An 18853-nucleotide genomic window follows, 5' to 3' on the forward strand; every position below is an offset into this window, starting at 1 on the left:
TGCAAGTACCTTCCAGGAAAGTAAGGAGCTATCTGGAAGTCTCTCAGGTTTTTTTTTAAAAAGGAAGATAGGCACTTACAAATTTGGTCTATTACTTTTCCAGTGAAACAAATAGGTCTCCTGTGGCACTAAAAACCAGTAACGACAACAACAAAACCACACACATAACTTTCTAAAACAGTAAGTACACCATAAAGATTTCTAGAAAATTCTACACCGAATTAGTAGGACTTACTTAAACTACTGATGGTGATTGTGAAATAAATATGATGCTACCTACTGTCATAATCTGTTTTATTTCTTTACAACATCTACATGATGGTTATGTTCTCTTCAAATCACCAAATTCGAAATTATTTCCAAATAAGAGCAGTTTTATTAAGATCTTACATTATATCTCTATTAAAGAGTGTAGATATTGATGTACACTGATCTATTTCTTTTGCCAAATTTCTAAGTACTTCTACTTTTATCTCCCAAGATAATAATCATCAGTATTTGAATATTTTTTAAAATTTCTGATGTAAATTCACAAATGTAAAAAATTAGGGGACTCTTTCAAAATATGAAACACTGTTTCCTCTCAGAACTTCTAGTGCTGAATTATAATGGAATATGAATTTAAAATGTCAATAAATCCAAAGTAGCCTAAATTTAATTTGTCAGTCCCCAGTTCTATGAAAGAAAGCCCACATTTGAAGTCTCATCATTTTTTTCCTCATCTTTCTTAGGAGCCAACTGTGTCACATGATCTAGGTAGGAACAGCCCACAGGTACAACACTCCAGACTGGACAGTTAAACAGAAGCCTCCTCTTTGTGTCTGTACTTGGTGTAATATGAAGCTGAAGATAAAGCTCTATCACCATTAAAACAAACAAGGAAGTTTTTTGTTTTTTTTTTAACAGAACAAGAGTATATTTTCCAAACTTCTATGAAACCATATGAGACAATCATGCTTATAACAATAATTTTAAGTCATTCTGATTATTTTGGAGGTTTTTCTTTACACTTCAAGCCACAATAATTTAATAATTTACACTATGTTATATTACTACCCATACAAGCTTATTTTGTGGGGGAAGGTTTGTGTCTAAAAAGTGTCTAGAATTCTAAAACATACTGACACACTAACCTTTGAAATAAAGAATGGGTTCCAACTTTAAAATTTTAATCAATAAATGGTGTGTTTCTAGCATGTATACACAGTGATTTCTGCCATAAACTATACCCTTTAAAGCCTTCTCCCATGATTTATGTATTGCCAGGGCCCATATAAAATGGTCGGTTTGTTATTCTGAGGCTAAAGCTGCAGGAAATACTTTGCTTACCATATGGACATTAAGCTGCTCCTTGGCTGTTTCCGGTAAACCTCCTAGCGGTTTAGATGCCAACAGATGACGCTCTGTGTCATTCAGCCACTGCTGCAAATCCTCAATTTCGCCATGGAACCCTTTGGCCTGAAGTAATAGGGAGTTTTAAGTTGGGGCCATAAACACTGTCAGTTTCAAGCAGGAAATAAGCTTCAAACAATCCCTGCCTGCTAAGCCTCTCTATGCATTCTTAAGAACAGCCAGGTACCATTAGATTTGCCTTTCTTCATCAGGAGAGCTCTAGTAGATAAGAGTATTACGCTAAGAACTAGAAAGCTGTGTTCTCTTCTGCTGTTCTGTTATTTCACTTATTTTTACTCCTTTCCTTAAGGTATAAAAATTAAACAAGAGTCTGTGAACTAATAAAAGAATTCCATGCTATTTTGGTCTTGAATGCTATAGAAACTTTCAGAATTTATTCTCTTACTCACCTGGCGCAAGGCACCATCCAGCTGCTGCTTCCTTTGTTCTGTTTTTTCCAAAACATTTTGCCAGCGTTGATTTAAAACCTCTAGCTTGTTCTGAAGGTTGCTTGCTTCTTCTCCTGCACTTGATTCAATTAGATCATTTCCTGCCTTATTAACGGCTTCCACTGTGGACTGATGGGCTAATACATCATTTTGGAGCACCTGAAAATATTAAGATAACACCACATTAATATCATCTTTAATGCAATTGTTTTCCTTTCTGGTTATGAAACATACTGAAACAAAAACATTATATGTGTAGAATTTTAATTTTTTTTAAAAGAGATGGGGTCTTACTCTGTCGCCCAGGCTGCAGTACAGTGGTTCTATTAGAGCTCACTGCAACCCCAACACCTGGGCTCAAGCAATCATCCCATCTCAGCCTCTCAAGTAGCTGGGACTACAGGCACACACTGCCATGGTTGGCTGATTTTGTTTTATTTTTTTATACAGACGTGGGCTCACCCTGTTGCCCAGGCTGGCTAATATTAAGTTTTTAAATGATGAACTTCCTTTCCCCTAAATTTGCAACCTTCCTGGATATACCTTTATTCTATCAATGTCCCCTGAAATGACTGTGTGAGAACACTTTGCTAGTTATTCCCACTGGAATGACCTTGCAATTGATGACACTAAATATCTAGAGATTATAATTAAAAGGTTCTAAAATTTCTCACTTGGTTCAAGCTAATTTTAGTTTAATTCTCATGACAAGTAACCAAAATATATATTTTACTCCTATATATTCATTTTCAAATATAAAATTATCATGTCTAAGGTATACAGTACCATATTTTACAATCAGCATTCTGAAAGAGAAAAAAAAATTCCAGAATATTCCTTTATCTTCTCTCATACGAGGGGTCCTGGAATTGACTGCTAAGTTGAAATATTGGAAGGCCCTAAAACTAACACTCTGTATCAGAGATACTGAAACCCAGCATTCCAAAATTCAGTTGTTCTTCAAGTAGAAAACATATATAATGAAATGCTTACTACAGAACCCAGCAAACAATGCCTTCCTTTTATACAGTGGAAATATATGAATAGGTTAATAACGCTTAAATTCACTAAAATGGGGTAAGTGCAGAAAGCAACCCTAAGGTTTAAAAAAATCAATTTCTTTCACTGAATGAGTACAGCCTTAGTAATATTAATAGTTTCCTTTCAAGGAAGTTATGCTTACACTTTTGGAAAGTGGAAGAAACCTCCCTCTAATGTTGGTAAAAGCTGATCCTACTCTGTACTCATTGACTCAGGGTTGGCAACAGTAAAGAAAAAGAACATCATCTCCCATCCTATGTAACACACCACACATCTGGAAGGAAATTCAGACCAGGGAGGATTTTCAGTGCAGATCAGTAACCCTCTGATATCACTGTTTCTCTGACTGTTTTCACTCATCTTCTGAGGCATCTGGTTAGGGAGTGTTTTTCAAAGGCAACAAAACCAACTGAGTAAGAAGTTATCTTTATAGAAAGCATTCACTTTGGTATGTTAAGAGTAGGATCACTCTCAAAATCAAAAGGTTAAATGTTTTCATGGCCAAAATATAAAAGGGAATTCTATAAAATTCATTCTTCTGAATGGTTTGAGTCCTGCTACAAATTCAGAGCTCAGGAGTAGGAGAAGAAAGCAGGAAAGGAATGGAAACATTCGTCCCTTCCTCCCCCAATTCTGCTGGGAATTTTATGTCCTCTAATTTTGATCTTTGAGGAATGGAAAGAAAAGAGAAAAGAGAAAAGGAGCCATTTCAAAGTACTTAAAATTAGACAAACAGAAGTAAGAGGTCTTTACCTATCCCCCACCAAAATAACTGGATCAGGGTGCCTCATTTTTCCACCTCTACCATATCATACAAAGTTCCTATCCTGATGTATGTTACCTTTAAGACAATCGATAGGTTTATAAAAATGTAAATGCAGCTATAAACTCACACCATGAGAATAAACATATTTTGTTGCTAGGCAGTTGGTCTCACCAGTCATTAGGGCTCTAAGCAAATGTATAATGTAGACATTAAATAATGAAACAAGCTTCTATGCCAACATTAAGTATTCAAAATAAATCCAAATTGTTTAATCAAATGTCGCTGGGCAATGACTATCAATGTAGATAGACAAGGTAAGAGAAAAATAAAATTTTAAACTAGGAAACAATTACTGTGGGGAAGTATGAAAGAAGGAGAACAAAAGCAAGAATAGTCAAAAACTGTACAGCATAAAGTGCTAAAAACCTACCTTTTTAAAAAATGTGAATCAATATGTAAAACAATCAAACACTTCCTATTTGATAATTAAGGAAAATTTATTTTAGTTTAGGATTTAGGACTCCGAATATATCACTATTAACGTGAATGTCAAAGTCTATGAAAGATTGTTGAATGCCAGGATAAACTCTACTGTGCATAATCTTTTATCCATTAAGTCTAGTGACTGAAGGGATACGAAATGATCTATTAAGAAGTGTCACAAAGGTGACAACAATATAAGATTGCTTTGCATATATCTCTTAAGACAAATTTTTTTCAACTTACTAGCTTTAAATCAAGTGCAGGACATATAACAACTTTTTAAAATGTAATAAATATTGTTAAAAATTCAGAAAGAAAAGGAGTAAGATACAAAAATCCAGTCAAAGACAAGAGTGACACGGAGACAAAGGGATAAGCCCCAACATAAGAAGAGATGTACAGACAGATAAAAATATGTCAGAAATGACAAACAAGCCGCAAATGAAAGAGACATGGAAATATGGATGACCAGAGTGAAAATATACATAAAGCCTGCAGCAGGACATTTTCAGCCTATGATTTTTTAGGCTATCCCTAAAAACTATAAAAAATAGGTGACATTATCACAATGACAGGTATAATTAAGGATTTAAATCTTTAGTGTTTGCCATGCAGCTCTAATAAAACTTTAGTACAAATTGCTCATCCTTGTTTTGTTTGATAATAATTGCCTTGAATGAGAAAAATATTTTGACCATAATCTTTTAAGAAAAATATTTTGACTATAATGTTTTAAGTAGTTAACCTCTAGTTATAAATGTCAAATATGAACTTGTGTCAAAATCATAAACTTGAAACACGCATAAAGAAGAAACACATCTGAGAAATCTGATGACACTAGAAATGGACAGAGAAGAAACATAACATGCATTAACAGCTACATACATGATGCTTGGCAAGTTCAATTTCAATGGCTTTAGGGTCTCCTCCAACAGGTTTCTGCTCACTTAGCAAGCCCTCGGTGTGTGTCAGCCATGTCAGGAGCTCATCCAGGGCATGTTGGAACTGACCCAACGCTAATAGAGCACCCTCCAGTTTATGCTACAGAAAAAGTGGAAAGAAAATCCATTTATAAATTTGATATAATGAATGACATGTCTATAAAACAAGGGCAAAAAATAATTGTTTCATGCTGCGTTAAGTCCATAAACATATCCAATGAAGCCTAATCATCATATCTTTCTATGTTTTAAGTTTGATGCTCCTCGTGGTTAAAAAAGAATATATGAGAAGCAGAAATAATTCTAATTTATCTTTAATAATTATTTCACATTAATATCTGAAATTGAAAATTTATAATTTCTTAAGAAAAGTCTTGGTATTTACCTGTCTGTTGATGATTCTCTCCTCCAGGCTATCCCATATCAATTTCAGTTCCATTAATGGGTCTTGAACAGTGTGTTTGTCACTCTCCTCTGTTACTTTCTTTAGCAAAAGCTCTGCTTGATGGTTCAGTCTTTCCATTTCTATCTGCTGTTGATAGGCCTCAGACTTAAATTGCTATTTTAAAAGAGATATACAAAGAAAATACTGTTAAAAATCACTACCTCCAAACAAAGAAATCCATTGGTTATATCATTATTCTAATTCACACTACTTCCTGAGGGGAGGTGACGCAAAGTAAAAATCTCACATGAGGCTTACCAATGGAAGAATTATAGGCAAAAAAATAAGGAAAATATTTTCTCTTTATTCAATATTTTTGGATGGATAGATGTTTCTATTTATAATTTTGACATTTCATTTTATTTTATTCTCTACAATAAAAAATAAATTTCAAGGCTGAACTTATTCCAATATATGCATTTGAAAAAATGAGTTTTAAAATTGTAGAAAAGAAAATGAAATGTATGTTGACACATATGAAAGCCAAAAAAGTCTTAAGAAACTCAAATTAGTATTTCCTGCTCTGAAACATACACACATCTTGTATCCCCTGATACTTTTATGTTTTCTGTAGCTGTGCTGTGTTCATTAATATTCCTATGCCTCACCCACTGCTCATACAGAATGTTATTCTCTCTCCTTCTACTTTCTAAGTCACTGACATAGTTAATCATCTTGGCTTTGCCAACCAACAGGTTAGCAAACAGTTGCTTGTAATAGGTAACTGCCCTTTCATAAAATATTTATTTTAATATGTAATAGTACAAAATTCATGGCTAGCAGTCCCTTAACTTTGTTCAAAAAATACATGAATAATAATTTGAAAATAATAACAAAGGTATATTAAACCCTTGGTATGTTCAAGTTACTTTCAAACAACTTATTGGTGAAATAATTTTATGCTTAATGTAAGCTAAAGACATAGGAGTAAAACCAGTTAGTAAGACCACTGAGGCCATATGCCCTAAGTGGATGAACTTGGACCTAAACTCAGATAACCTGATTTCAGAGTGAGCACTTCTAACCAGGCTGCTATATAAAAACCACTGAGCTATATGCAAGTATCCAAAATAAATTATCCACACCCATAATTGTATATAAAGTATATCATATGTTTGCCACATAAGCAAATTAAAGTTAAAAAAATCTCAATTTAATGATAAGGATAAAATTCTCAAAAAGAAAATTTGTTTCTAAATGAAATATTCTATGTCACACTTAGATATGAAAATGCTACAATTTTAAAGCCAGGTAATATTTTCACATAAAATCTAGCAAAGTTCATTGCAAACGGTGTGATGTCTCTGCATATGGAGAGTTAAAATTGGGAAGGAAATAGCTGATCCCATTTTGATAAATCATTATTGGTATAGAGGAATTCAAAGAGGAAACAGTTCAGCCATTTTCACATCTGCAGATCAAGAATTACAAAAGCAAAAATTACAGAGAACAGCTATGGAAAACAACACATATTTACAAAACAAACATTTTGGGAAACATTCTTATAACACTGATGTGTTTTTAACCTGTTAGACTAAATGAATTACTCAGAACATTCTAAAGAAAATAAAAATGCTGGGTTAATGGGTATAAAAAAATAGAAAGAATGAATAAGACCTTGTATTTGCTAGCACACCAAGGTCACTATAGTCAAAAATAATTTTTGTACAATTAAAAATAACTAAAAGAGTATAATTGGATTATTTGCAACACAAAGGATAAATGCTTGAGGTGAGGGGTACCTCCATTTTCCCTGATGTAGTTATTATATATTGCATGCCTGTATCAAAATATGTCATGTAACCCATGGATATATACCCCTACTACGTACCCATGAAAATTAAAAATTAAAATTAAAAATATGTATCAGGAACAGAAAAATGATGGTGTAGTGTATTGACAACATACTAGTGTAGTGACAACAATATACTACTGAATAAACAAGTTAAGCAAGTTATAAAAATCCTTACAGTATTATCTAAATACATCTTTCTCTCTCTACCTACACACACACACACACACACACACACACACACCCCATGTTCCTAACATGAAGATATCAGAAAGGCTATAAATCAAATCTAAGAAAGGTAATCTCTAGGTACATAACATTTTGGGTTACTTCAAATAATTTGTTTTTCTCCTTTTTATTTGTATTTTCTGATTTTTCTATATGAACAGTTATTAATTTACTATAAAAAGAAAACTATTAATAGTATTTTCTTTCCTTTATTTAAAGAACACTTATATATTGCTTAGTATGTGAAAGCACTATGTACATTAAACTAGCTTTATAATTAAGCTGTCATACTTACATTAGGTAAAATAAATTTATGTAAAAAATTACATGAATCAAGAACTTAAAATTGCAAGGGAGTCTTCGATAAATTAGCCCCCACACATACCTTTAGCTCTTCAATCTGCTGCTTGACAGTTTCGAGATCTGTTCCGATTGGAGACATTGAAGCTAATTTACCACCTGCAATATCTACCCAGTCAAATACCGCCTGAAAGACACATTAGTCCATGTGTTGTTACAGCAGTACACTTGAAATTGCTACAGTATTTCAAGTACTACAGAAAAATACAATCATAAATCTAAAAGATATTATGGAATTAGACTATTTTATAAAAAATTAACATGGTTCACCTAAATTAGTAAAAGCAGTAATATACCAAAATAGTTGTCCCAAATATGAAATAGATACATACAAGTTTGCAAAAGAAATTGTTTATTCAATAGATTCTTGAAATATTATGAACTTCTAAAAAAATCATTTGAAAACATTTATAGAATCTAATCACATGAAATTCTTCATTACATGTGCTTCAAAGGCAGCTTGTATAAATATACTGAAAGAAAAAGATTCAAATCTATTTGTTCATTCAAATAAGCAAGAAATTACTGTTTAGAACTTAAGCAAAATATTTGACTCAAACCCTTAAATATTATTTAGATTAGCATTAAGATCCTGCACATATAAATTATTAGCATTAAGATCATTATTCTGAATTATAACAGGTTTCAGACTCCCCTGTTTTTCTTATTTAGGTAATAAAAATAGTCTAAAAAGGCTCAAGTCACATTTTTTTTTAGGTACTGAATACAAAGTAAGATCATTTTGCCATTACTCTGTCACCCAAGCTGGAGTGCAGTGGCACAATCAAATAGCTCACTGTAACCTCAAACTCCTGGGCTCAAGCAATCCTCCTACCTCAGCCTTCCAAGTAGCTCAGACTATAGGCACATGCCACCATGGCTGGCTAATAAGAAAAGAAAAAAAATTGTAGATGGGGTACTTCAGCTCTTGTTTTGACAGGATCTTGCTATGTTTCCCAGGCTGGTCTTGAACTCCTGGCCTCAAGTGATCCTCCCACCTCAGCCTCCCAAAGCACTGGGATATTTTGCACTTTAATGAAGTTTACAAACCATACAGTAGGGCGATAAATCTTGGATTTTTAAGTTATCATTAGCCAACCCTGACTAAGTACTTAAGCAGCAACCTGGGAAATAAAACATATTTTACTTTACAATCAAATCTTGAAAATTAGCATCCAGAGCTTTGACATCTAGCTACAGCTAGCTGTGCTGTAGCTACTTAATAAATCGATTGGCCCTTTGCTAGCACAGGTGATGCTACTAATACATGATCAACAGGACTTATGACGGGCCTTTTCTGGTAGTGATAAAGAGACTATACAAGCCATGGTGGCTTGCGTGTGACCTCCTAAATGGTTGCATGTGGTGGCATTGCCACCTCTAGCCATGGAAGAGATCACAACTCAATGATTTAACAATGACCTAGCCTCACAGGCTGGAGCCCGAATTAGTTACTTGTCATTGATACCTAATAGAGTAAATTATCACTTAGGTTACAAAAGAAAAAAAAAAAGAAGAGGGAGGGAGAATTATAATAAAGTGTTATTTGTAGTAAAATTTTTCATATATTTCCAAAGTTCAAAAAACTTCTCAGCTGGCATAAAGCCTAGCTGTGACATTTATTTTTACAAATATAGAAATGGAATGGCATAATGAAAAAGGAAAAGATGTTCTCATCTGGGCTTTAAGAATAATATTCACTTAATGTTATGGAAATACTTAAGCTTTTTCCATATGGTAAGAAGGATGAAAGATTAAACTCCTGCCAGCCTGTTAGGAAATGGAGCAAGGTTAAGGGAGGTAGGGAGAGAAATATACCCAAGTTGGCCTCAACTGACAAGATAATTTTTAATATAAAAAAACTTATAAATGGTTAATGAACTGAATGAAAACCCTTAAGTGAAAAACAACTAAAGAAATTATATACATGGAAAAGAAGATAACACTTTTTACACACCAGATTATGACCTAATAGAAATCTACTTTTGTACATACAGAACACTGGCTTCAAATCAAATTTCTTTACTTCTGACTTTAGTTAAACTTGGTGATATTTTTAGATAGTGTTTACTCCTTTCATCTTATTCCACTCAGAACAGAATTCAGATTTAGTTCCATTTCACTGTCTGGTGCTGAGCCATTTATAAAAAATACTGTGTGGGAACATTTGCTTTCACTTAAAAAAAATCAAAATATTTCTTTTCAAAGTAAATTTCACTGAATGTGTATACAGAAATGTGTTTAGATGTGTATATAAATCTACATATATCTGAAAGGTCAGAAATATCTTCTAAAGGACAAAACATGAACTGAGATACATAGGCAACTGCAGGAATAATTTGCCCACAATTGCATATGCACCGGCAGATCTTGAGGTGGTGCCAATATGTAGGCACAAGTTAGTATGATTCCTCCTTCCAGCTAAGACCAGCACATACACTGTAATCCCCTTACCTGCAGTCCATCCTGGTACTGAACGGCAGCCTGCATTGCCTCCTCAAGTTTGTCAATCCGGTCTCTCCAAGCTTTATTTAGAGAATCCCATGCTGAATTTAACTACAAGATGTATGTTAGAATTCTTTCAGTGCCATATTTTAAATTTTCAACTACTGTTAACAAAATATATTAGTTAACTAAAAACTTTTTAAAAGCCATTCTGATAAGTAAGCCAGTTGTACCTCATCTATACTCTTCTTGACAATGGGTTTATCAGGCTCCCCACATGCCGCAATGAGTTCAGAACCCAGGTTAATAACTATATCCAGCTCCTCCTGTAGTCCATCTATTTCTTCCCTTATGGCCTAGAATAAGAAAATGACAGCCTTAGAATTTTAAGCAAAACCACATCAAAACTTTAAAAAGTACACAACAATATCAATGGTAGTTATTTCTAGAAGGTGGCATTCTAATTGTTTTTATTTCTTTCTGTTTTCTAAGTTTCTGCAATAAATTTTTTCAACAAGAAATATTTTAAAAGAAAAACAGCACCCTTTTAGTAACAAATGCCAAATGTTTATTATAAAGATAATATTTAAGAAATGATAAATAAGAAATACCTTAACAAATATCAAAACAAATTTTTAAAAATATCAATAATACTGTAAGGCTTAGAAAGACATTTTGGTTTCCAAACAAATATACATTTAACATAGACAAGTAAAATATGAATCCAAAAACTATACAAATTAAGGTATTTGTTAGTAGATTTAGAATAATCTAGCTTTGGATTTACATTTTATGTCATTACCCTAGGCAGGACCAGGTAGGACCTGTAAGGTACAAAAATACCACAACAGAAAGGCAGTATCCTACTTTTGCTTTCATCTTCTTGGTTAAATATATTCATTCATTCAACAAACACTGAATAACCATAAACGAAGCCCTAAACCAGGCACTGGGGATACAAAGAAAAATAGATATGGCTATTCTCCTCAAGGGGCCCACACTACAGCAGGAAAGACAGAGGCATAAGTAACCGTAAATCGTAGTATGTGCAGAGTCCTTTGCATGAATAAAGTATTACGGGAACAAAGATGCACTAACTCTGCTAAGTATACAAGAAAAGGTTTTACATGGGGGTAATGATCCAACTGAACCCTGAGTGGACTTTGCCAGTAGAGTGGCAGGAAGGACATTCTAGAGTGAGGAAATAAGATTCGCAAAGGCACTGACACTAGAAAGAGCAAAACAGTTTGTTTTGGGAAATGCCCTTTCTAATCAGTAGCAGGGAGGGAGCTTGGTAAAGGAGCAAGAGAAAAACATACTTTGGAAACATAGGCGTGAGCTAGGCTGGAATGCAAAAAGCTGCATGCCCTGCTCTAGGGAGTTTGGGCTTTACCCAGATGGCAGGGGATGCCTCTGAGGGGGTTTAGGCAGCAACACAGTAAGAGCAGATCTAGAGAGAAGACTGGCAGCAAGGTCAGAGGCCTAGCAAGGAAAAAACAGTCTTCACTTTGGATTACTTTGGAAGCCAAAAAGAAAGAGAGAGATAATGAGGCCCTGAAATAAGGCAAAAACAGTGAGGATAAAGAGAAATTTTTTATTGTTGTTGTTTTGTGTTTTTGTTTGTCTTCTGAGACAGGGTCTCACTCTGTTGCCCAGGTTAGAGTATAGTGGCATGATCTTGGCTCACTGCAACCTCCACCTCCCAGGTTCAAGTGATTCTCATGCTTCACCCTCAAAGTAGCTGGTACTACAGGTGTGTACCATCACACTTGACTAATTTTTGTACTTTTAGTAGAGACAGGGTTTCGTCATGTTGGCCAAGCTGGTCTCAAACTCCTGGCCTCAAGTGATCCGCCCACCTAGACCTCCCAAAGTTCTGGGAATACAGGCATGAGCCAGCATGCAGGCCTGAAAAATTGTTTTAAACATACAATCTCAAAGTGAAATTTGTGGGTATACTCTATCTCACACTGTATCACTGCACATTCCATTTTCAGAACCAAATATAAATGTTAACAGAGTAACTCCTAATATTTACCCAAGGAATCTGGATTTCATTATGCCACAACTTATTTTTCTAACTTTAAATGAGATTTTCTGCTTACCTCTGCTGCTTCTTGCTGTTGTTTTACTACTGAAGGATCAATTCCAGGATCTTCCAGGTCCCGGATGAAATCTTGAGTATCTTTAATGGTAACTACCAATGACATGTGATCACACCAGAACTTTTCTGCTAGCTCCATCACATCCAGTAGTTTGGCTTCCCTCTCTTCCACCAGTGTGTGTATGTTCTCCCAAATGAAAACCATTTGGTCAAGCTTATCCTGAACAGCTATGAAGCAAAACAGTATCCACAAGGCGATTGGTTAGCCCCACGTAACCAACAAAGCAGAATGTTATAGTTCACACAGGAAGTAGTGATTCAATTTGCTAAGTATCTAAAACTGGACCAAGTTTTGAATGACCCCAGTCCAGTGGATATCAGTGGGTCCAAGAATCTATGCCAAATAACACAATATCTCTGGGTCTCCTATTCTTGCCTAACCAAGGTTCTTCCTAACAAAAGTGAGCTCAGAGTAGAACCAAGTTTATCAAGTTTCAAGTTCATTAAGGCTATCCTTAATCCCAAAGGGAGTGAAATAATCACCTAGGTACACTTTTATGCTCCCCAAATCAAGAGTAAAATTGTCTGTTCAGTCCCAGGAATGTTAACAATGTATGGTATGTATTTTGGGCTTGCTTCTAGAGTACTCTCATTGTGAATTTCCACTACACACATGTTCTCCCTTTTGACCCTCAGCTCATATCTCAAAGATGGCTGGCTGTGGTAGTGGTTCCCATGTTTGTGGCTATGTGATGCAGGATGCATGCTATGTAAGGTAGCAGAGTCAGTAATGAGGAAAAAAACCCAGATATGGCCTTATTAGCAATATGCCTCAACCTACTGATTTAAAAGGCCTGAATACACATGGTCTTTGAACATATGGTCTTTATACATGGTCTATGTATAATGGCACGCTTTGTATTCAACTGATTAATTTCACAAACACAGGAAGACATTAACAAGGGATTTGCATACACAGCCCTTCAACCCTAAACACATCACATTTGTAATACCTGTTTTAAGATGCAGCATTTTGTTATCCAATTGGACGGTGAGTAAACAGCATAAACATTTAGAATGCTTTAAAAATAAAGTTTGTTTCCCTATTCCAAAAGTATTACCTTTGGCAGATATGTCTTTATCAGTCCCCCCAGATCTAGCGATCATTTCCTCTCCCCTCTGTTTAAGAGTTTCATACAACGGCTGTAGCTTTTCCATGTCTACTGACACATTCTTATTTTCACTGATCTGTTCCTTGATCTTCTCGACCTCTGCAGAGATAGAGGGTGGCTGCCTCAGACGTTCCACGATGCGTTCCAGGCTCTCAAGGATCTGATCTATCTTGTCATGGAACTAGGGGCAAAACAAAGAGATCTTTTATGGAAAAAAAGATCTGTAATACCAAGTGTGAAATTTAAATGAAAAAAACATTTTTGACAATTTAATGTCAGAATTAAGAATAAATCTTAGCCTCTTTATCAACAGACCCATTCAAAAGTTATATCCACCTGGTGTGTGAAGACATGCCTAAACTCATGATGTATATGCACCTCTGTGTCACACTACCTATGTACAATAGATTTAGTTTCTTATGAATATTTGAGTGTATCCATTAAGAAATGGTATATGTTAACATGTAATTGGACCAGGACGACATGGCAGCAGCAACTCTTTACCTGCTGCTTCATCCTGTTATCATAATTCAAATTAATTTTAAAAATCAAGTTCAATAAGCTGAGTATTTGTCTATTACAATGGATTGTTTACTTCATTTTTAATGAACTATTTTGGCATCCTGAAAACTTATATTATTTAATGTGAAATTCATGGAAAGTTTTGATTAGATTCCAGGGAATCCTTAACTTATGCATTTCCTGAACTGAAAAATGTTAAAAAAAAATTTTAACAAAAAAACCTCCCCAATGTTGTAACTTCTGATATAACAGAAGTTACAAGTTTCAGAAGTTTTTATTTACTTCATGGTTAAACACATAATCAGACACATGACAGAATTTAAAATTTTTATTTGCAAAGGTTCCATAGACAATTAAGCAAAGCCATAAAAACTTGTTCATTCACATCTATGAATGAACTCTGTTCTACACTATCTCAAAGTTAAAGGAACAATCACACAGGATTGTGACATTGGCCCACTCTAATGTGCCATATCTAATAATAAAAACCAAATCTTGAAAATGGAAAATCTTTGAGTATTTCAAAATTCAACTTCTTGAAAAAAGATATTTTCAGAAAAGAAAAAACCATCAATATCCAACTTTATATTCTTTTTCTTTTCATTTAGCCTATCACTCTTTCTTCTCATTGCCTTCTTGAGAGTATTTTATTAATAATTATAACACTTTCCTTTATCTCTCCCAATGGCAAATATTGCATTCTACTCAGGATGGACACTGAATTAAATATTTGGACAATGATGACAACTGCATGTTTCTTAAGACATTGAAAATTATTTGTATTATATCTATAAGCAGGCAGAGAAAGATAAGGAGATAAAGGCTGGATGCAAGCAAACATCACCTCTGAGGGACACAGACATCAATACTCAGAGTTAATGTAGTGAAATAATTTTAGTTAAAATTTAATCAGGAAATCCAGGAAAATGTCTTTCTGTGCTCTGTTGTCTGCAAGAACCCAATTCTATTTCTAGTGTAAACAATTACCTGAGTTGATTGAGAAATGGCTTCATCCAGTGCCACAGCTCGCTTTTTGACATCTTCCTTAATTTGACTGTAAAGGGTGTCGGCCGCCACATACTTCTCTTGGATAGAAAAGCCTTCCCCAGGGCTCAATTCCAGTAACTGTGGCCCAGTTTTGTTCATCTTATCTATATGAGGCTTGTGTTCAGCTATCAACTCACGCAGTTGCTATAACAAACCAAATAGCTTTTCAGTATCTCAGGGTCACACCTCCATATTACAGCTGTCTACACCTGCAATGCATCCAGCTGGCAAGAAACTCCAAACAAACCCCTCCCCATCACAAGGCATTTAACACATGATGGCTCATACAGCTCTTTGCCAGGAAGAGAAGGCCCTGACACAAAGATTAAACAACAGTCCGGTCACACCAAAGCCCCTTTAGGGTACAAAGATGCTGGTTCAGTGAAATAATGAATCCCAGTTTATTATGCATCTCATACCAAGAGCAGCACATTTTGACAAGAGCATTAGCCAAGGGTCATATTATATAAAAGTATTCTGAACTCACTATGTCCTCAACCTACAGACACCAAGTCATATCTCATGGTGTTCCTTTCTGCACACTCATGATATATACAAAAATAGAAGAAAGAAAAAGAGAGAGAGAGACAAGATGGGGGGAAGGAGGGAGAAGGGAAGGAAGAAAAAAGAATAGAAAGAAGCTCAACAGAAGTTAGATGCAATGCTGAGACAAAACCTCAAGATAAGGAATGTTAGGGTGATGTAAACCCACAAGGCATTGCATTTATATATGCGGACTGATATAAAATGAATGAACATGTATTACATTTTATATTTATGTATGAATCTATTCTATATATATATGATATATAGACATACATATGAATGAATCTATATTCATTATTTTAAAATATTAAAGGCTGCAAGGACAATCTATCAATACACAGCTATATACTGAGCATTGTTTGTAAGGTATATTTAAGGAAAAACATGTCATATGAATGTGCATAATTTTGTTAGCCAATCAAGAAATACAATGATATTTATACTAGTGCGTGGGTGTAGAATTCAAGTGGATCCCCATTCCCTTTAATAGAGAAGATGTGTTGGAAGCCTGAATAAAGCTAGAATACATACACTTCATGGATCCCATGGATTTCAATGAGCGGTTTTTCATGGGTCAAAACCAAAGCCACCCCCAGGGGGAAGATCTGCTTTTGCTTGCAGGTTTTTTTGAGGATGGCCTCTGTGCAGCATTGAGGGGGTCTTTCATTTGTACCACATTATTGATTAGGTTCCCTCATCAGCAGCTCTTTGTCCTCACCAGAATGTGTACCTCCAAACTCCAGCCCCTCACAAAAGCTTCTCTGGGGAACCTTACTTTCAGGAAAGATAGTCTAGAGACAAGCTACCAATCTTTTCCTGCAAACTCTAATTTCTATCAGTCACCAGGATGGCCACATACCTAGATTTTTATTGAAAGTGTCTACTAAAATCAATTATGAGCATTATTTTGAGAACTTGTTGAGGAATTACATCATTAACTATCACCAATGTAATAAACTGTTTTTGAAGGTTTTCAAAAGACTGCCTCAAAACAGTTTTAGAAAGGGCTAAATAAAGATGAATTCGATTTTAAAAGAAGGAAGAGTCTAATGTAGCATGCTGCACATAAGAATGTGGGAGGGCCATGTTTGCAATCTAGCTCCTGGGTGTCCCAAGCCAAGGTTTTCTTATTTTTATTTTGCATAATTAGATATCTTCATGCTGCTTTACCGAATGGAGGTGGTGATGGTATATCAGCTACAGATAGTCTCGTGGAAAAGGAAAACTGAAGATGTTACATACGTTCTCCCGTCAATGTTCTTTCAGGAATGCTTGGAAAACAAGCTTTCACTCAAGAGTTATCAAGAGACTCTCAAATAAAATGCTACGTCTCTGCTGATATTTTTTGAGTTCCTTTGAGTCTTGGTAGATCTCACCCGTATAGCACCACTATAAGGCAACTTGGCTTGGCAAGTAGTGAGGGGAGCCTTTTTTTTTTAAGACAGAGTTTTGCTCTTGTTGCCAAGGCTGGAGTGCCGTGGCGTGATCTTGGCTCACCACAACCTCCGCCTCCCAGGTTCAAGCAATTCTCCTGCCTTAGCATCCCAAGTAGCTGGGATTATAGGCATCCACCACCATGCCCAGCTAATTTTGTATTTTTAGTAGAGATGGGGTTTCTCCATGTTGGTCAGGCTGGTCTTGAATTCCTGACCTCAGGTGATCCGCCTGCCTTGGCCTCCCAAAGTGCCGGGATTACAGGTGTGAGCCACCACATCTGACTAATTTTGTATTTTTAGTAGAGGCAGGGTTTCTCCATGTTGGTCAGGCTGGTCTCGAACTCCCAACCTCAGGTGATCCACCTGCCTCGGCCTTCCAAAGTGCTGGGATTACAGGCATGAGCCACTGCGCCTGGCCGAGGAGCCTTTTTTTAAACCGTTCTTAAACCGTTCCATGACAGGCAAGAGAACACCTACCAGCCATTTACTCAGGTATGTGTGTGTATCAGAAAAGGGCCCAAAAGGAGATGCCTTTTGCCTTATATGTGACAAAATGATTCTTGGCAACATGCTGTCATAGGAGTCCAGTCAGGCTGGAGCTATCCGGTGTGACTTTAAGATATCTATCATGTGCTAACATGGCCCTTGGAGCCACTTTTCATTCCTGGCGAGAATGAACTAGATTTTCCCCCAAAATACGTGGAGAGGATGCTGTAGAGCTGGAGAAGAAATGCCGTCCTAGGAGGCTACAAATATTCTGCAACAGCAAAGCTTTTAAACAATTTGAAGATGTCGCTACAAAGTTTTCTACCTCCCTTTATATAGACAATCACAAATTTGTTTTGAGAGCTTAAAGATTATGCAAAAAGGCAAAAAGCTCAATTTTTAAAATTTCAGCTCAATAATGAGCCTTTCCATACTATCTGATGCTATGCTAAAAATGTGGCTATTCAAATCACCTCAGCATAGAAATGCATGAAACATGTTTTATTTAAAATAATTCAGTGAGTAGACATCAGATTTCTGCCACAAATAAGTCTTTATACAAAAATTCAATTCTACATACTTGTCTTTCTCCTGCTGAATCATTTAGATAGAACTCTACTATATTAAATAAAGTTAAAATGTGGTCTCTCAAACTCTCTTTTAAATAAATACTTCAGTATAGTCTTCAATGCCAATTCATTAAAAAGGTAAACAAACAAGATTAACAAGATGTCACATATTCCAAACAATGATGTAATAAACCCTGAATTGAACTTTTCCCTCCCTTTCTCTCTCTCCCCCTCCTTCTCTCTTGGGCACAGGCATACACACACACACACACACATACCCTCATGCACATACACACACACACATGCACACCATGATTAGTCTCAGAGTACATTCTGTACAGATCTGGAAGAGCAACTAGGTTCACGAGTCCATAAATAGCAAGAAATCTAGTTTTTTTCTGACAGTCTGGAATGCTCTCTCACATAAACCCTTACAAAATTTTAAGCCATATTAACAATTAAGTGACTGCTGAAAAGAGGGCTTTATGTGCCATTTCATACATGTTTAAAATGTGACGTAACTGTAGTTGTAAATGTGCTCCTCCTACTTTACCCATTTACACTAACAGGAACAAGAACTTCAAAGGAGTTCCATGTACAGGAGGTGAACAAAATAATCTGTCTTTATA

At 35.5% G+C, this 18853-nt stretch overlaps 1 protein-coding gene across 23 annotated transcripts in view; it reads right to left on the reverse strand.

The window, feature by feature from the left end:
• The window catches only part of DST (dystonin), a 495141-nt gene that overhangs the window by 37496 nt on the left and 438792 nt on the right, over nucleotides 1–18853 (reverse strand). For all 23 annotated transcript variants that reach the window (XM_032140288.2, XM_032140274.2, XM_032140272.2 and 20 more), the window contains 10 exons: nucleotides 15128–15331; nucleotides 13568–13799; nucleotides 12448–12674; nucleotides 10576–10698; nucleotides 10352–10453; nucleotides 7923–8024; nucleotides 5458–5631; nucleotides 5017–5172; nucleotides 1803–2000; nucleotides 1330–1458 (listed from right to left, as the gene is read on the reverse strand). In XM_032140288.2, the coding sequence (XP_031996179.1) occupies nucleotides 1330–1458; nucleotides 1803–2000; nucleotides 5017–5172; nucleotides 5458–5631; nucleotides 7923–8024; nucleotides 10352–10453; nucleotides 10576–10698; nucleotides 12448–12674; nucleotides 13568–13799; nucleotides 15128–15331 (1647 nt within the window). The remainder of the gene's footprint in view (nucleotides 1–1329; nucleotides 1459–1802; nucleotides 2001–5016; nucleotides 5173–5457; nucleotides 5632–7922; nucleotides 8025–10351; nucleotides 10454–10575; nucleotides 10699–12447; nucleotides 12675–13567; nucleotides 13800–15127; nucleotides 15332–18853) is intronic.

This window comes from Hylobates moloch, unplaced genomic scaffold (genome assembly GCF_009828535.3).
Source record: "Hylobates moloch isolate HMO894 unplaced genomic scaffold, HMol_V3 SCAFFOLD_20, whole genome shotgun sequence".
Lineage (NCBI taxonomy): Eukaryota > Metazoa > Chordata > Mammalia > Primates > Hylobatidae > Hylobates > Hylobates moloch.